The 19,978-nt window shown below is 38.1% G+C and overlaps 1 protein-coding gene across 1 annotated transcript in view; it reads right to left on the bottom strand.

Moving 5' to 3' along the window:
- SLC5A12 (solute carrier family 5 member 12) overlaps positions 1-11,510 on the bottom strand; it is a 46,753-nt gene extending 35,243 nt beyond the window's left edge. The window contains exons 1-4 of the mRNA XM_086677793.1: positions 10,827-11,510; positions 2,323-2,388; positions 1,097-1,148; positions 184-251 (exon numbers count right to left, since the gene is read on the bottom strand). Coding sequence (XP_086533919.1) covers positions 184-251; positions 1,097-1,148; positions 2,323-2,388; positions 10,827-11,165 — 525 coding nt within the window. The 5' untranslated portion in view covers positions 11,166-11,510. The remainder of the gene's footprint in view (positions 1-183; positions 252-1,096; positions 1,149-2,322; positions 2,389-10,826) is intronic.
- Positions 11,511-19,978: the final 8,468 nt, after the last annotated feature.

Below are 19,978 nucleotides of genomic sequence, written 5' to 3'. Positions count from 1 at the left end.
GAAAAGAAATTTAAATAAAACAACAGCACCTTCCTCAGGAAACTCTGACGGATAAGCCAACATATTTCTATTGAACTTTGGAATAGTAATTTCTGCTATAAATAGACACCCTGTTGTTGGAGATTTGCCCTTATCCCTTATTAGGAGTTGGTGCTAAATACTTTTTCACAGTTAGATACGTACCAGGGTACAGTAGAAAGTGCAAACAATTCCTGTTGCGAACACAGAGCCCCAGAGATCAAACCCAGTCACTAGAAAAGGAGAAAAATATTGAAAGAAGTTACTCTGAGAAAAGTAGAAGAGCAAGTTATATGAGGAAAAAGTCACAATATTTTTGTAAATGTTCTTCATGGGCAAATGGAAATCAAATTAGAATTTTCTCTTATTAAATTCACCTCTGATAAAGATTATGTTTTGCATTGTTATACTTCAACTCCATGTCTAATTTTTAGATAATATTAACAGCCAAAGTTTTTCTCCTAACATTCTGCAACTTCAAGTTTTTGTACCAACTTTTTCTTAGCAGATTTTGTCTGAGTGCTTTGAAACCACCTGAACATCAGCCATGTAAATATTTCTTGATATAAGCACATAGAATGATTAAATTAAATATTGAATACTTCTAATATTATAGGTAACATTACGAAATTTATTTTAATTTTTAAATTTTTTTGTTTCTAGGATCCTATTCTCTCAAAAATGTCACGTATAATTCTTAAAACAATCACTACAACTACCTTTTACACCTATATTCACATCAACTACTTCATGAAATCACTGAGACAGGATCATACATTATAAACTAATTTAATGATTATATGCATGCAATACCAAAATCGCCACCCTTTCAGTGATTAAAAAAATAAACAAACAAAGGGCAGTCAAACTTGGTGTTTGAAACCACATAGGCAAAATGAAGCAACTAATGATTTCCATTATTTTCAGTTTTGGAATTTTAGAGCTTTATGTTGTGACCACTGCAGTCGTTAGAGCCCCCTAACCACAGGAATGTCTCCCCGAGATGTATGCATATTTCTCAAGGTGTATGTAAGCATACGGACAATGGGAAGTACCCACGGGAGTATGGGTAACTCACCTTGATTGAGCGCCAGGGCAGGGGCATACACCACCACTCCTGTGTAGAGAATCTGGTGGGGAAACAAGAATCAGGTGAACAGTGTGAACGGGGACACGGAAGAGAGAGCTGCCTCAAAGTCTCCTTATTGACCTCAGAGAGGTATCTCCCTCAACATGTGCACTAGACATGTCACTGGCAACCACTCTAATCTTGAAATCATCGATCACTGTCATCAGTTTGCAAAGGGTTTAATAAGCATTAGATGGAGGAAGAGCATTGGACTTTCAAGAGTGCTATGAATGTTGAGATTTTATGGCTAGATATGGTGTATTTCTGAAGGATATAAAAATAGGCTTCCAGGTACGTTTTTGATGTAAGCTTTCTCCACCCCCGCCCCCGCCTCCATGAATATATCACAATGACTCAGCCTCATGTTTGCAGCTTGCTGAAATGAGGATTTTAGAATGGAGAGAGTACAGTGCAGGGATGACTATAACAACGTGGGTGGGCTCATCTTTGGACTCCCAGGATTGTAGCCACTACATTGACAGAAATGAGTGCAGCCCCATTTCCTTTTAAATGGGATTTCAACATTTAGAGACTGGTGTGAGGGTTTTAAAAGGCAAGGGTGTATGGGCATGTCAGGGAGTGCTGCTTTTGTCCTTTTCTCTCTCTTAAATTCTTCAGTTGGTAAGTGGGAGTTTTGATTAAGAAAGGGAAGATTATTTTCCAGCAAAAAGTACTTGGTGAATCATAGGAAGTGTACCAACAGTGTGCCACACTCAAACGGGGGGCAGCATGAAGGAGCCCAGAGCCTAGGAAGTAGGAGAGAAGTCCAAAAGTGTAGAGAGGGAATATTGTCTTAAAATTATTTTCAGCAAAATGGGCATTCCTGTTTCAACACAGTTCACCAGTGAAAAACCAGTTACTGGACCATTTCATATCCAAAGCAATGTTTACAAGTGAAAGAAAAGTTTTAAATAAAATGTTAACGTTTTTTTCCTTTGTGGTTTATAACATACACCTGTTTGTTATTTATTATTTGGGTGGATATATGGGATCTGTACAATGTGGATAACTCTCAATGTAATCACATGTCTCACAAGTGCTATCCTTAGAAGAAAGTAGTTTCCTCTTGGTGTTAAGTCTGTCCCTTAGTTTCATGAATTGTCCCCTGAAGCAAACAAACCCATCTCTTTTCACCCCACACATTCTGCATCTGTAGTGGTCCTCTTCCCCCTTACCGTCTGCACGATGTAGATGACAGTGGCTGCGTAGCGTACTGGTTTATTGAATCGCAGTTGTAAGTACTAGAAAGAACAGACAGAAGGACAAGCAAAGAGTCAGAGTTTTACACAAAAGCTGCTCAGAAGATTCTCGTATGATCTCCCTAATTCCAATCCTTGCCCGTCCATTCCATCAACCATACATCTGGCACATTGGTTCTGCTACAGCAGGTTCTAATCATGTCACTCTTTTTCCTAAAATCGTCAATGATTATCATTGATAAAGTACTCGTGCGCACTGGGTATTCTCTACCAATATGTATATGTGTATATATATATATATACCCTTCCTATTGTAAGTCATTCCACTAACCCTCCCATTGTATTTATTCTCCACATAAAATCACTGTATGCTATTCAGTCAACACGCTTTGTACTTCTCAGACTTTTTTTGTTTGGCCAGACCCTTCAATGTGAGAGAAACTCTCCCCCCAACCCATTCACCAATTCTTAGTCATCTTTCAAGAACACTGGCCCAGCAGCCATGCCTATTCCTACCAATACTTTCTCCTCTGAGCTCTGAGAGCAATTATATTACACTATTTATTACATTAAACTTGATCACCTGCTGTCTTGCGTATTGATGTTGGATTCATGTATCTCACTGTATCTGTTCCTTAAGGCTACTGTATAACAAATTACCATGGATTTGATGTGGTTTAAAGTAACAGAAATGCATTCTCTCGAGACTCTGGAGACCAGAAGTACAAAATCAATTTCACAGGGCCCAAATCAAGGTGCTGGCAGGATGGAGGCTTTAGAAGAGAATCTTAACTCACTTAACGGTAAAATAATTTTTATTCCTGAGACTCTGGTTCCATCACTTCCATCACAATGTGGCTCTGTGGTCACACTGCCTCATCTCCTGGCTATCCTCCCTCTATCTCTGTCTTAGAAAGGTACATATGACTGTACAGAGGGCCTACCTGGATAGATCCAGGATACTCTCTTGTTTTAAGAAGCTTAATTTAATCACATTTGCAAAGACCTTTTTTTTTTTTTTTTTAAATCATATAAGGTAATGGTCACAGGTCTAGGGATTAGAATATTGACTTTTATTTTTTAGAGGGGAAGCGATGCATTTTTCAGCCTATCACACTTACTTTCCCTGATACATGTAAACAGTGTTCTATTTTATTCACTTTTATTTTCATCTTTCATATATTCATTTATTTATTAAATAATTATTACCTGACTTCCTTACTGCATTCTGACATACAATAATACCAAATACGATATAATCTGAACCCTAGGGGATTTTACAGATTAAAGGAGATGACCAATAACAAATTTATACTAATAACAAGTGATGCTTCAGGTATGATATATTCTAGAAGAACTACCAGGAGCTGTGCACACGTTAATAGCTGGATCTGGTTTACTGTTGGAGGTCAAGAAAGGTCTTTCTGAGTAAATATTCTAGACTACACTAGCATTTGTCTTCTCCTGCATAATAAACATGTACGGAGTGAACAAAATAAATGTGAAAAGTAGAAAATGGGGGCCCCTGGGTGGTTCAGTGAGATAAGAGTCTGACTTCGGCTCAGGTCATGACCTCATGGTTTGTGGGTCTGACTGAGCCCCACATCAGGCTCTCTGCTGTCAGCGTGGAGCCCACTTCAGATCCTCTGCCCCCCTCTCTCTGCCCCTCGCCTGCTTGCTGGCTCTCTCTCTCTTTTTCTCAAAAATAAATAAATATTTATTTATTTACTTAAATCCACATATATATATATATATATATATTTTTTTTTAAGTAGAAAATGTGACTTGAGGTTTCAATTTCTTGGTAGTAGTTTCGAATTGGTTGTAATTCTGTCTTACCCGCATTGAAAAAATAATTTTTTATTAAATCAGAAGTTAACTACTGGTTTCTTCTTTTCCTGGAAATGATAACTAACTGTTGCTTCAAGGCATAAGATGGGTCCTTCTTTGAAACCCTAAAAGTAACTCCCTTGGCAGAACTGTTACTCAACTTCATACTAATACACATGTCCCAGTTTACCCTGATCAACCCTTACTCCAAGAAAATAACCATATTCTTTGCAGACCCTCTTTCTTCAGATGATTGATTCAGTACACTGTGTATGAGTCAGGAAATAGTCTAGTGGGTGTGTAACTAAGTGCACCAAATATAAGGAAAATATTCTTAAAGATCTCTTACACGAGACAAGAGAGACAATTCCAACTGCATAAGTTTGTATCTGAATGAATGCATTTACCCAGTCTTTCAATTAGCTCCTCCCTCCATCAATGGTCCTCTTTGGTGTCTATCTATCTATTGCTACAGTCTAAGTAAAAATGAAAGTTCAACCAAAGGGTTGCATGCTTCTTGCCTGTTTTCAAAAATAGCACAGGTAACACTTACCATCATTATATTTGATTATTTTCAAAACCCCAGACCTGATCAAGCTACATTCTTTTCTATCTCAGTAAATAGTAAGTCAACTTCTTATGTTGGTTCAAACTCACAGAACATGGATCCATTCTTTACTCCTCTCTTTCTCTCACTCCCCACATCCAATTCATACAAGAATCCTGGTGCCTATGCCCACTTTCAAAATATAGCCACTTGCATCATCTCTTACCACTGCAATAACATCAGCTTTTGCCTGGGTCACAGTAAGAACCTCCTAACTAGACCTCTGGCTTCCACAGTCAAAACCTTAGAATCATTCTCAACATCCAGCTAGAGCAACACTCAAAATACAAATCACATCATGTCACTCTGTCGAAATGCTGTAATGACCCATCTCACAGAGAGTAAGAGTCAATCCTCACAATGACCTAAAAGGCTTTGTAGCATTGGTTAAAACCCTATCAAACCCTGAATATCCATTTTAAAGCAAACATATTATAACAGCATTTACTATACTGAAATAATATTCGATAATGATATCTTACACCTACACATCTAATTTCTGAAAATTTAAATATAGTTACTACAATATGACAAGTGTAAAAGGAGAATTAAAAGGGAACAAACTTACCCTCCAAAGTATGTCATCTATAATGCTTAAAAACCACTATAAAGGATGATATTTTAAGAGTAGTAGCCTGTGCCTTCTTATAATGAAAAAGTTTGGATTAAAGAAAAGTAATTCCGAAGCCATTTAGTTTTTAAGAAGTCCAAGAAAAATGAGAAGGCAGGCAAACTCCAGCCTATAAACTAGTGTGAAGGGCAAATAATAACAGACTGTATTTATTAGCGTGTGATAAGAAAAAGAAGGAAATAATTTTAACTGAAGTGAAGACAACATGATGAGACTAATTATAAACTTTCCAAGTAGAGATAACAAAAATGTATGATATTGCAAATGAGCTGAGCCTAATTTATAACGTGAGGGTGAGAACAATTCCTTATGCTTTGACACGGGACAGAATAATGATAATGTCACACAGATGGCACATCTTAGTCTCAAAAATCCCACTTTATATCAAAGCATTTAAATCAGTTGGTTATTGCTATATAGCACTCACCCAGAAACTCACTGGCTTCAAAACAAAGGACATAATCAACTATTCTGCAATTAAAAGAAAAAAAAACTAAAAATAAAAAAAATAAAAAAGGATTTAATATTTGTCATCATTTTTTGTGGAATTGCTGGGTTATTTTTCTACTTGTTTCCCCAGGCCTCTCATGGGGCTGCGATCAGCTGCAAGGTCAGCTGGGTGAGAAGGTCCAGATGGCCTCGTTCACATGTCTGCTAGGTGTGTTGGCTGCTGGATGGGGTGCCTCTGTTCTCCTCTCTGTGTTCACTCATCCTCCAGAAGCTAGCCCAGCTAGCCCAGCTTCCTGACATAGCAGTACCAGAACAGCCTTCCAAGAGGGCAAAACCAGAAGCTATCTACCTCACGAGGCCTAGGGCCCAAATACACACATCACTTCTGCCACACTCTATTGGTCAAAGCAAGTCACAGGCCATCACAGATTCAAGGGGTGGGGAAACAGACCCCACCTCTTCCAAGCCTTTAGCAGTTTAAAGACCCAGGAAAGGATACCTATGGATGAATAGCAGGGAATGGAGGATGAGCAAAGAAATGTAAATTCAAGTTGCTATAAAGAGCTTAAGTGGTATAAATGTGGGGACAGTAACAACAACAACAACAACAACAACAACAACAACAATTATACAAACCTCTTATGCAGCATTTACCATTTGCCAGGTTCTGTTAAAAGCATTTGCATGTAACACCTCATTGACTCCTCACAGACATCCTTGGAAGCAGGTGCTTCTATTATCACTATTTTACATATGTGGAAATCAGGTACAGAGAAGTTAAGCGATTTTCCCAGTCATCCACTGGTAGGTGGCATCACTAGCATTCAAAGCCAAATAGACAGAGTCAAGAGTCCACGCTTTTAATCCCGGCACCAGATTGCCAATTCTTATAAAGCAAAAGCCAATCCTCAACTCATATGCACTTTACACAATCTGAATTTCTTATTATTAGGGTACTAATAATTTTAAAATATGTAGAGGGCAGGGGCACTTGGGTGGCTCAGTCGGTTGAGCATCCGACTTTGGCTCAGGTCATGATCTGGCAGTTCGCGAGTTCTAGCCCCACATCAGACTTGCTGCTGTCAGCGCAGAACCCACTTCAGATACTCCATCCCCCTCTCTTTCTGTCCCTCCGCCACTTACTCTCTCTCTCTCAAAAATAAACAAACACTTAAAAATAAAATAAAATATGTAGAGGGCAACAAACTCTATAACTTAAAATCAATGAAACCCTTGCATTTCCTGTATCTGTATTAATTTAATAATTGAAAGGCAGCCTCAAATCTCCTCAGTTACATATTTGCAAGTGGTTTAATGTAGTAAATGAACCACTTGACTAAAACCAGTTACAACCAACTGTGTATTGAGTAGCACATCTGGAATGGATTGCTCAGTAAATTTTTCAATAGTTTCAAGACAATGTTTTTATTCCATTTTAATTTGGGGAAAATATACTAATTTATAGTGTGTGTGTGGATAACTTTTTATTTTAAAAAGTTAACATTATTATGTAGCAAAGTACTACTAATTTCCATTTGCAGTAGCTTTTGAACATGAGGGCATTAAAAAATCACTAAACACACGGTACAAGTATTCATTACATATATGCGTTTTACATACTGCAAGATACCTAGGGTCCCTGCTCATGCTCCCTAAATTTCAGTAGTGTCCCCCACTCATTGCCAAATTGCCCCATAAATATTTAAAGCTCCCTGTGTCTGCCACCACACCCACTAAAACTGCTACTCCTTGTAATGGGGTCCTCTATGTCTTTGATCTCATCTTTCTCTTTTCTCCCCTTGGCTCACTCTTCTCCAAGCACACTGATTTCCTTGCTGTCCTTCAAACATGCTAATCACACTCCCCTTTTAGGGCCTTTGTGTCTGTGGTTACTTTAGCTTGGGGTGTTCTCCCCTCCTATGGTGCAATTGCTTGCTTTCTAGAGGTCCCCACTGAAACAAATGCCTTATTATCATTGAAGTCTCACTTAACCACCCTATGCGAATTATCAACATTCTGCACTCAAAGCAGAACTCCTATTTTCTACCTTATTCTAATCACCTTTTCTCTATTGTATTTAGTAGGGCAGGATATCATTGTGATGCAGCATTCAATCTCTAAAGTTAGACCGCCCTGCCCCACCCCCCCCCCCGCCCCGCCCCCCACGGTGGCTTAGTCAGTTAAGCATTCAACTTTGGTTAAGGTCATGATCTGGCAGTTGGTGGGTTCAAGCCCTGCATCCGACTCTGTGCTGACAGCTCAGAGTCTGGAGCCTGCTTCGGATTCTGTCTCCCTCTCTACCCCTCCCTGGCTCGCTCGCTTGCCCTCTCTCTCTTTCAAAAATAAATATGCATTTAAAAAAATTAAAATTAGACTGCCCAGGTTTGAAAAACTGCCACTTGCTAGCTATGTGACATTGAGCAAGTTACTTAACTCTATGTGCCTCATTTTTCTAGTCTGTTAAATGGGGATGATAATAATAGAACCTATCTAAAAAGGTTTTTTGAAGGCCAAATGATTTAATACGTGTAAAGTCCCTAGAGCAGTGCTCAGCACACAGCTAAATAGCAAATACATTTCTGTTATGACCGTCCTACATAGTATGTTTATTGATCACCTTCTCTGCTATAAAACAAGTGCCATGAGAGCAGGGGTCTGACTCAGTGCTTCATCTCTAGGACCTAGAGTGTGCCTGGAACATAGATGCTTAATGACTATTGAATGGACTATTGAATTAGTTGTAAAAATGATTTTCCACATTTGGCTATTTTTTTTATATATATAATTTGAAAAGCTCTTTTACACTTAATGAAATCTTCATGAAAGAAGGGAATTATGATTTCCTACATGGAAGCTGAAGGTGATAAACACTTGGTAACTTGCACAAGGTCATCCTATTATTAAGTAATGGACTTTGAAATCAAATTCATGTTTTCTGACTCTTCTCTCTCTATCCCTTGGTCTCCCTCTCTCTCTCTCTCTAGCAGTTACCTAGGATTTTTTTTGTGTGCTTTTTGTTTTTTGTTTTTTGTTTGTGTGTGTGTTGTTTTTTGTTTTTTAATGCTAGCAATGCCTTTGGGAGTCAAACCTTAATAGCTGATTGCAAAAACCAAGGATATATTTATGTTTTCAGCAATACACTGATGAGCAATGAGGACATGTGTATATGTATTTTAGGACTAAGTATAAATTTAGTCATTTTCCCTTGAATGACATCCTAAATAGTAACTGTTGTATTACCTAATTCTGATTACCTAGTTTTGGTGGGGAGGGGAGTTAGAGGTTGGATATTTGGGGTGTGATTATCTATGGAATCATAAGTTTTAAAACCTTCTGGAGGGGCGCCTGGGTGCCGCAGTCGGTTAAGCGTTCGACTTCAGCCAGGTCACGATCTCACGGTCCGTGAGTTCGAGCCCCGCGTCGGGCTCTGGGCTGATGGCTCAGAACCTGGAGCCTGTTTCCGATTCTGTGTCTCCCCCTCTCTCTGCCCCTCCTCCGTTCATGCTCTGTCTCTCTCTGTCCGAAAAATAAATAAACGTTGAAAAAAAAAATTCTTTAAAAAAAAATAAAACCTTCTGGAAAGTTTGTGCCTAAGTGGCTTTTGAAGTCTAGGGTAATCCTTTATAATCATTTAGTTTAGGGAGATAAAAAAAAAAGAGGTCTTTTAAGAATCCTCTGCTGTGACTTAGTAGGGATGGTACCAGATAAGGAAAATAAATACCTTTCTCATAGAAAACGACTTAGGATCATGCTTAAATATTGGACACACAAATTCAAGTTTTAACATGCTATTTTTCTAGAGAATTATTGCAAAATCAAAACTGCCTCATTTTCTTTTCATTAACATAATCCCCTTACTTATATCATTTAGCATTTCCCCCCATGGAAATATTTTCTAATTTTTTTTAAAAAATTACCATTTCTCCACTGAAAATTGGAGGATAGTAATAACTTATATTAAAGTATTCAGCTCTATTATATAATGGAAAGGGATAAAGACAAAATGGGCTCTCGGTAGGCTTCATCTGCTATATAATTTCACTAAGCCATTTATCTAAATCTCAGTGTTCTTATCTGGAAAATGACAATATTTACAGTATATGTTCTGAATATTTTTTAGAATAATGATGTCAATAATACAAATAATAACATTAACTCTCTCCCATTGAAACTCTCCTACAAGTCAGGCAATGCATAATGTGGTTACAGATAGGTCTCATCTAATCATTGAAATGCCTCTGGGATTGGCTCCAGACTTTCATTTTACAAATGGAAAAACAGTTGTGTGTCCAAAGGTAACCTTGTCCCAATAACAACAAAATGTATTTTTACCGTGATGTGTAATTGTCTTGAAAATAAATGTGTTTTTCAACTACAATGTGTTATTAAGACAGTATATGTTATTAGAAGAAGAAGAAAAAAAAAAGAATAACCAAAAATGTTCAAGTGGAGAGAAAAGAGCAACTCCTTCCAAAGTAAAAAAGAGAATGATGTGTTTTGAAGTGTTGGGGTTCGGAGCCAATGGCCAAGAAAGAATTCTTGAGATGTCTTCAGTGCAAAAAGGTGTTTTTGTTGTTGTTGTTGTTCTGTTTTTTTGTTTTTGTTTTTTTTTTTAGTAATGGGAGCAGGCCAGGACCCAGGGGCAGAAAGAGCTGCCCTGGGGTTGAGAGGAGTGACTGATTATATCCTTGGGAGCTGGGGGAGGCAAAGACAGGGGAAGTTTCCAAAAGGACTTTCATGTTAAAGGAGACTCACATGATCCTCCAGGCCTAGCTATTTCAAGTTAAGGTTGTTTTACCCTGTAGCAAAGCATGAACAGAAAGACAGTTGGGGGTTCCTGGAGAAATGTTCTAGTCCGCCTGCCTCAAGTATTTGTCAATGGGCTGCAGGTTATAAGAAAATTTAATTTTATCTACATTTCCTTGTGCCTTTGTTTCCCACATCAGGTAATAGTTGTCTTACCTCGTAAGTGCTGGTGATGCCAGATCTGTAGAACACAGGGAGAAAGAGCTCTGCTGTGAGGATGATGACGAATGTGTAGGAAATAAAGAAGAGCAGAAACGATGCCCCAAAGCGATAAACCTCGGAGGGGGCCCCTAGGACCGTGACAGCTGACATGAAGCTGGCTGTCAGAGACAACGCTACAGGGCCAAAGCTCATTTGCCTTCCCCCAACCAGGAACTCCCTTGAAGTTGCTTTTTTCCTCTCCTTGATAGCAAAGAACACCCCAATTCCAGAGGAAATGACAAAGAGGGCTGCAAATACGACGTAATCCCAAACTGCGAAGTTCTTCACCTCCATGCTGGGAGCTATGGCACCAGAGGGTTGCTTTCAACCGGGTCTCAGGGAGGTTGTTTCCAAAAGCAAAACTCAGTACAGTAGACGTTTTGCCAAGAGTGGAGGCTGTAATTTTCTGAAAAGATTGATGAGCACAGGTACTTGAGTGGATCTTCAGACACCAAGTTGTATTCAGAGAAGACCTCAAGAGTTGGCTACAAAGATTCTGGTAGTGGTATTGGTACCAACAGATGAGAACTTGAAATCTGACCCCAGCCAGGAGCTGTCTGCTGCTGGACTAAAGCATGTGCCACAGAGAAGGAATTCAGATGTGTTCTGAAATTAATAACCATGGGGGTGGAATGGACTCGCCAGATAACATGCTCTTTTATCTTCTGGATTTTTTTTTTTTTTTCTGACTTAAGGTTAAACATTACTGGGGAAACAATGGAAGTGATACAAGTTGACCATCTCAGCATTTTAAATTAGTGAAATGGAATCTGTAATACACAACACCACCCTTAGTGGTGTCTTACCCCTGAGCAAGGGAGGGTGGGGGATGGGTACCTGTGATTGCCCGAGGCATCGGGTGAGGAGGGAAAAGAGCAAAGGACTGGTATTGAGGAGACCTTTGCTCAAGTTGGCTCGGATAGTAAGCAAGCTGTGCAATTGTTGGCACATCGTTTAATCTTTCTGAGCTTCATCTGGAGCAAGGGGGTAATAAGACCTTACAAGGGTTACTAGGAGTCTTTCAGTGTGTCAAACTTGCTGATCTGTAAAATCTGTAAAATCTGTAAAATTTTCCTGATCTGTAAAATGAAAGATAATATCTATCTCATTGGCCATTATTTATGTTTATAGTAGGGTACTCCTGAACAAATAGTCGTTTCTCTCTTGACTCAGAAAATGGATTTACCATTTTTTAACTATTAATAAAGCATCTGTAGTCCTCAGTTTTATCTCCCAGTCTCCCCTTCATTTGGACATTTATGACACTTGTACCCAGAGGCTAAGTCAGAGTTAGCACTCGGACAAATGAGAAAAGGAAGGTGAAAATCCAGTTATAGATTCCTGTTTCTGATCTTGTTAGACTGCCAATTGTTCTGAGTGTCCCCAGCAAGCCTCTGGGGGTGACAATTTCTCCATTTTGTTCATACTTTTCCTCTTTCTCAGTGGTCTTCCCTGATCCTAGCTCTATAAAGCCTGGTCATTCCACAGGGTCTATCTAGTTCCTGTCTCCTCTGCTCTGTGGAACCTTCTGACTCGCACCTGCTCTCTCTACCTCAGCTCCTATGGGAAGCAGACTCCTATGATACTCACTTTGAATTCTGAAAGAATCCTCACCTATTTTAATGAACGTATATGAGGATCTGCTTGAATTGGTCAGTTGTTGTAGATGACCAGCTTCTGGAAGATATAGGCACGAGGCCTGGTCCATAGTGCCCAGGAAATAGTGGCCACTATAGAAAATAAGGATATAATTAAAAAACCAAAAGAAGAAAATATAAATTATTCAATATGGCCCAAACCAGAAAGATTTTCTGTCAAACAGAGGAAATTCTGATTTTGTTTTTGACATCTGGATAAAAGAATAAATCTTTGATTATTTGTTTAGCCTGGATACTGTCTTCACTCCTGACTTTGCTCCATGGATTTGAATTAGGCCACAGGAAGCTCTGATGGCCAAAATATGCTTTTAGTTACAAATAAACACTCTGGTTACAAAAAAGTCTCTGCCTGGAGCTATCTGCGTCCTGTTGTTAAAATTCTTTCTCTAACTCTGCAGACTTGATATGATCAGTTTTAATGGGAAACTAGGTCTTTAGTATTTTTATTTTAACCAAGGCTTTTAATTATTTTTACCATGAGGTATTCTAATTATATAACAGGTTTTTGTTTGCAATGGTCTCAGCAGAAAATCAGAACTCTGGCTTTCAGAGACTTGACTACATTATACTTTAATATTAACACCAACTAAGTGTTAATATTCAATCCAGAAGGTGTGTAAACAACTTGTTCAGGTCAGGTGAACACGTGTTCGCAACATTATCGTTATATCTATGAGGTCCCAGGGTTAACTACCAGAAGCTTGCAGCTGACGAGGCAATGAGTGCTGCTGTTTTTAATGAACCATCATCAAGAAACAGTATTGTCAGGGTGCCTGGGTAGCTCAGCGGGTTAAGCATCTGACTTCGGTTCCAGTCATGATCTTGCGGTTCCTGAGTTCGAACCCCTCATTGTGCTCCGCCCTGGTGGTGTGGAGTCTGCTTGGGTTCTCTCCCTCACTCTCTCTCTCTCTCTCTGTATAAATAAATAAATAAAACAGTATTGTCTACATAACTTCCATTTGTCTTGGATTTCAAAATAGTGAAGAAGCAGAATGGTTAATTGACATGCGGAGGAAGCTGCATGCGTCTCATAGTATAATATTCCTTGCTTTCAACATTTTGCTGGCTGTAAGTCACAGCGTCAATTTATTAATTTCATTCTCAGTTATTTCCCATTTTTCAAAAATCTTTTTCTCCTTTTGGTAACATTCAATGTCTTCAAATTCTCTATTTCCTGGTGAAGCTCACTCTATGCAAGGTTCATGATGATTATAAAGCATAGAACCAATTTATTAAAAACTTTTCAGGGAAAACAAAAGAACCAGCACACTCAAATGCTATGTCAATTAGAAGGTGCGTCCCTATATCAAAAATATTAACATGGAAGAGAGAGGAAATGTATTTCTTTGATCTGAAGAAACCCCAATATCTCCAGCTCCCTTTTGCAGGTGCTCCAAATGCAAACATTTGTGCCTTATTCCTTCGTATGTGCTGTGACCTTTTTAGAAGGTAAAATGTCAAGGCCTGCGCTCCCAACACATTCTTCCCTAAAGATGCTCCACTATCCAATTTACCCACCTAATAGGTTAGATTTGTTGTTGTTACCATTAATAGTCTCCTTAGTATAAAATAGTTCTGCATCTTGCTTGGAACAAGTTCTAATGGGAAAAAGGAAGAGAATTTGAGAAAATTAAATGGTACCAAAGGGAGGAAAGGGTGAAGAAACTGGCAAGACCAGACACCTGGGGGAATGGTGTTGGGGACGTGGAATAGGAGTGAAGACAGAGTACAGGAATCTGACTGGTGGCACAGACATCTCTCAAAAACAGTGAGGATTTCTCAAAACCAGTATAAGGAGAACCAAAAGGATTCTAACAATTATAGTAACTCATAGTAAATCTTATTTTTTCTAGCTTATTGAGATATAGGTAACATATAACATTGTATAAGTTTTGGACATATAATGTAGTGATCTGATACACTTATATGTTGCAAAATGATTATCACAGTAGGGTAAGTTGATTCCATCATTTCCCATTTTGGGGCCAGTGGGGGAGAACATTTAAGATCTACTCTCTTATCAACTTTTAGGTAAATAATACTGTATTGTGAACCATGCTGTGCTGGAGTGTATTCCCTTTTTTTTTACCTGCAACCTTTATGGAAACACTGCTACATCACTGATATTATATTGGTGTTTCAACATTACACTAAAGGGAAAAGATGTTGTATTCATCTCTGGATTCAACATGGGGGATAAGAAAGAAAAACTGTTGAAGGAAGTATGACACCTAGGGGAGACTGAGAACCCAGAAGAAACAAAAACTGGAGAAAGACCTCCTGACAATCTTTATAATCTTGGCCACTGAGGCAGGGAAGACTACTTGGTATCACAGTCTATTAAAGTCAGGAGATTAAGCTTTCTTGTCTCTGTTTTTTGGTCTTGTGTTTGTGTTTTTGCATTTCTTTCTTTTTCCTTTCCTTCTTTCCTTTCCTTTCCTTTCCTCTCCTTTCCTTTTCTCTTTTCCTCTTTTCTTCTTTTTCCTTCTCTTTCTTCCCTTCCTTCATTCCTTCTTCCTTCCTTCCTTCCTTCCTTCCTTCCTTCCTTCCTTCTTTCTTCTTCTTTTTAATATTAAAAGAATTTAAAATTCTTTTATCCACCTAGGGCCCCTGGTGGCTCAGTCTGTAGAGCTTCTGACTGTTTATTTGGGCTCAGGTCATCATCTCCTAGATGGTGGGATTAAGCCCCATGTGATAGTGTGGGGCCTGCTTAGAATTCTCTCTCTCCTCACTTTCTGCCCCTTCCCTCATGTGTGAGCACATGCATGCTCTCTCTCTCTCTCTCTCAAGATAAATAAACTTTAAAAAACAACAAAAAAAATGAAGGGTGATCTGAGAAGGTTGGAAGATTTGGTGAACCAGAAGTTGACGCTTGAATTTCATTTACATACTTTCACAAGGAAAAGTGTTCCCAAGCCCTACCATAATATAATGGAAAATACTTACCTGCAACAAGAGACCAAATTTCTTTCTCTACCCTGACTTTAAGGGTAGATTTTGTGCTGTTTTATCTGGTTCTTGGTTATCACATTTGTAAAAAGTGATGGTATATCATATTAATAATTAGAAACTTAGATTAATGTAAGTAACTAAATCACCTTTTCAAGTCTGCTTAAATGTCACCTTCTTTGATCAACCTATTTAAAATGCAAACAACCACTTCCAAATCTCCTTTTTCTGCTCTATTTTTTCTTCAAAAATGTATTCTCTACTAATATACTGTATAATATCTTAAATATCAACATCCCTCCACTAAAGTGAAAGCTTTCTAAAGGGCCTTGTCAATTTTGTTCTCTGAGGTACTCTCAGTACCTAGAAGTTTCTGTCCCATTGTAGATAATAAATTAAATTAAATTGTATAAATTCTAAGGATCAATTACATCTTCATAATCTATGTTGAATTCCTGTTTTACTGAGAAAAAAAGGAAAAAACCTCAAAGAAAAATTTTCAAGATTTTTTTTAAAGCTGAAATATTGATATACCTCCATTCACATTTTCCACATAAAACTGAAATGTGTATTCTGTTCAATCAAGTTCCCAAAGTCACTGTAGCTAAAAGTGACTGTAGTTAAAGCTTCATTCACTCATTCTCCATGCACTCAGCAAAGCTGAAGAGGTAGTGACTCAAGCCTTGAAGAAGCAAATTTCAAAGTCCAGCAGATAATTTTACTTAATATTAAAACAGACTACTGACATCGCACAGGTAGAACATTCTAAAGGAATATCCAGTTGGAAGGGCAAATGGGCAAGAGGGTCAAGGTCCTTCACTAACTGCCCTAAGGACCAAGCAAACCCTCCATCATAGGATAGCAAAAAGGAAAAACACTTGCATGATCTGCTATGGGCTTGATTTGCTAAATAAGCATAAAGAAAAAAAAACATTTCTTGTTTAGTTCAGGCTTCTAGGCATTAAAATAGAACTTTTGAATAAGCTTTGAAAATGAGACAGAATTTGCTTGTGTCTGACACTTTCATATTTGATGTCACTTTTGTCCTTCTGGCTATAAATCTGTAATTTTGTTAAAAAATAAAAAAATAAAAATCTGTAAAAATTTGTGTCAATAGTCTCATTTTACAAATGGAAAGAAAAAAGGTACAGAAAAGGGTTTTATCCAAGATCAAGAGCAAGGTCATATAGCTGCTGAGCAGTGGTTTTAGACCCAAACACAGCCTGGATAATTCTGAAATCTATGCTGTTTGTGCTATTTCTGACAAAGACATTTTCAGCTTACTCACTTTCCAGGTCTAATGGAGAGACTTTGCAAAAGCATTGAAGAAAAATCTAGGTTTTTCTGTCCTGGCAATCTGAACAGTGACAATCAGTACATCTCCAGTGAAATACAGCAGTGATAACCAAGGTTCCCTGTGTCCTGCAGTACTGTCATATTCTCAAGTAACTTATAAATAAATAAATGAATAAATAAATAAATAAAACTTCAATTCAATTCAAGAAAGTTTTGATATTAAGTGACTTTTATTATTGAGTCTCTTTGGAAATGCACTTGAACAATATAGTATAGTTGGCAAGTTCTTTTTACTTTTTAAAAATGTTTTTAATGTTTATTTTTGAAAGAGAAAGAGAAAGAGAGAGTGTGTGAGCAGGGAAAGGGCAGAGAGAGGCAGACACAGAATCTGAAGCAGGCTCCAGGGGCTGAGCTGTCAGCACAGAGCCCTACGCGGGGCTCGAGCTCACAGACCATGAGATCATGACCTGAGCGAAAGGCAGACAACCAACTGATCCGCCCAGGCGTCCCTATAGTAGGCAAGTTCTGGTGTAATGTTATCGTTTACCGAGGAAACTCCTTTGTTCCTAATTCCGTATCAATTCCAGGTTTTTCTCGACAGCCCTGCCACCATCAGATACCACTATGAATAAATGACTTTTGAGTATTTCATGAACACTTGTCATCACTGGGAATATACAAATGTGTCCTGGCCTCAAAGGCAAGATTAAAAGAAAACTGCAAATATGTTGTGCAATGGTAATTACAACATATAGTTTTTCTAATAGTGACTCCTTTTATTGAAGCTTTCTCTTGGTGCCTCTGCTTATGGTTTTGGGATATACTAACAGACTTAAACGTGAGAGTCAAGAGACAGACACATACTTATGTGTCAATAAGTGGAAGTTCTTATTATTAATAATAAAGACTGGAGGATTTGAGCCAGAGCTAGGCTCACAGTTTTGCTCAGTCATTTATAATTTTATCGCCTTAAACAAGGTGTTTCATTTCTTTGACACTCAACTGATCATCTTCAAAATAGAAATAAGACCCTTTTTCGCTAGACTGCTGTGAATATTAGGGATAAGATAAACATAGGGTTTGAACATCACAAAAATTTCAAAACTGACGTCTGTCACTGTATAAGTGACAGCTGTCACATTTCAGCATTTGTACTTGAAACATACAACATTACTCTGGAAAGAATGATGACTATGGGGAGACAACATAGGAGGAACCATAGTGTCAGTTGTAAATATTTATTTCCCAATTCAGGGGAACAAAAGTCAGATTCCTGACTTGGAGTTTTCTTGGTTTTTGCTTTATTCTGTATATGCAACGTCTAAATTACCCAAATCCCCCCAGTTTCATTGTTCGATATAGTTTATCATGTTAGACATTTTATATAATGTTTCTCTTTCTTTTTAAGTGAACTTTTTGTATCTTCGTATTTTGTTCTTACAAACGTGGTAAAACTTGTAGCTCAGCTGAAATCTGTCGGGCAAGACTGCAGCTACCTTTGTTTTGTGATTCTGTAGATATTTGTGGCCCTCATGGCTTCTAAGTAACTTCTTGCCACTTTTGCACTCTAAAAAGCAAGTGTATGGCCTATTTTACAAATAAATGTCTTAAGCTTTCACAGATCAGGATTATTTCAGTCCCCTCATGAAGCTAAAAATGTTATGGAATATCATAACAACTAGGACTTCAGGAAGAATGTGCAAGAAAGCACATTTGCAGGCAATCTTGTATTTTAAAATTCTAGAGGATTAGAAAGAAGGGTTCATGGAAAAACATTTATAATACCAGTGCCTTTGCGGGACAAACATGGGTTCAAGAAGCTACTTTCTTTTTGTATTAAAATATATCTTTGTATGGAAATGGGTATGTGGATGAGATTTTCATGTGTTTGCCTACTACATTTCAAGTTCAAAATCCCACTCTTTGTCCCTGCCAAGTATCTTTTCAAATAAATAGATTTTGCTTGAGGTTTGTGAGGTCTGTCAGGCGTAACTGAGGTTTTCCTAATGGGAAAGCATGAGTTTGTAGCAAAACTTATCAACTGGGAAAGAGATGATACTGTGACATTTTTAACCATAAGTACTTTTGATAACAATTTTAGGAAAACATTACAAGCCAAAGAAGTGCGCTATGTTTGTTTTTAAGAATTCATCACCAGTACAAATTAACAGGTTGTGTGCAGCATAACTGAGGAAGGAGGGTTGGGATGAAGAGGTGAGGACACAATTAATTCCGAGATGTTGAAGATATCACCAGGTAAGCTATTTCTCCATTTTCGGTATTTTTAAAAATATTAGATCAAAGGAATTTGGGATTTGAAGTAAAAGGAATTGAGTCTGACACCAGTTCTACTGCTAATCTCCAGTGTGACCGTCAGCAAAACAAATAAAAAGACTTTATAGAGGGGCACCGGGGTGGCTCAGTTGGTTAAGCGTCTGATTTCGGCTCAGGTCATGATCTCAAGGTTCCTGAGTTTGAGCCCCTCGTTTGGCTTTGTGCTGACAGCTCAAAGCCTGACGTCTGCTTCAGATTCCGTGTCTTCCTCTCTCTCTGCCCTCCCCCCCAACTCGTGCTCTGTCTCTCTTTTTCAAAAAAATAAATTAACATTAAAAAAAAATTTTTTTTTAACTTGTAGAATGAAGATGATCCTACCTACCTCAAAGAGGCTGTTTTGAGGTTTCCTTACTATTATGTATTATAAACTGGAAAAGCATTACAGGGTACTGGCATAATGCCCTCAGGGGGAGGCAGGGAGAATAATAATAAAATCTTGAGTTTAGACATGAAATGGAACTGGATTGCATTTTCGCTATATTATTTTCTGACCATGCAACTTAGCTTGATTACTTAATCTGTCTGAGTTTCCTCTTCAGTAAAACAGGAATACCTGACAGGGTAGTTATGAGCTCATTGTCTAAGGCAGTGTCTACCACACAGTAGTTTTTCTATACATATGGTTTCTTTCTTTCTTTCTTTCTCTCTTTTTTCTTTTCTATGGGAGTATTAGCATGGATTCAGTTTAATAAAGCAAGCCTTTGTTGAGTGCAAACTACATAAAAGGGTCAGAGTGAAGTGCTCAGAAAGTATGCAAGGCAAATGAAACCTGGTTCTTACTCCCAAGATATCTATTATCCAGAAGGGGTGTGGAGATGGGAAGATAGGAGGGCTGTTTCTAAATAAAGACTTCATGTAATTTATGATCCA

The sequence above is a fragment of the Puma concolor genome, chromosome D1 (genome assembly GCF_028749965.1).
Source record: "Puma concolor isolate L17-30 chromosome D1, mPumCon1.1.hap2, whole genome shotgun sequence".
Lineage (NCBI taxonomy): Eukaryota > Metazoa > Chordata > Mammalia > Carnivora > Felidae > Puma > Puma concolor.
Note: the sequence above shows the minus strand (reverse complement) of the source record. Positions and strands in the feature narration are given on the sequence as shown.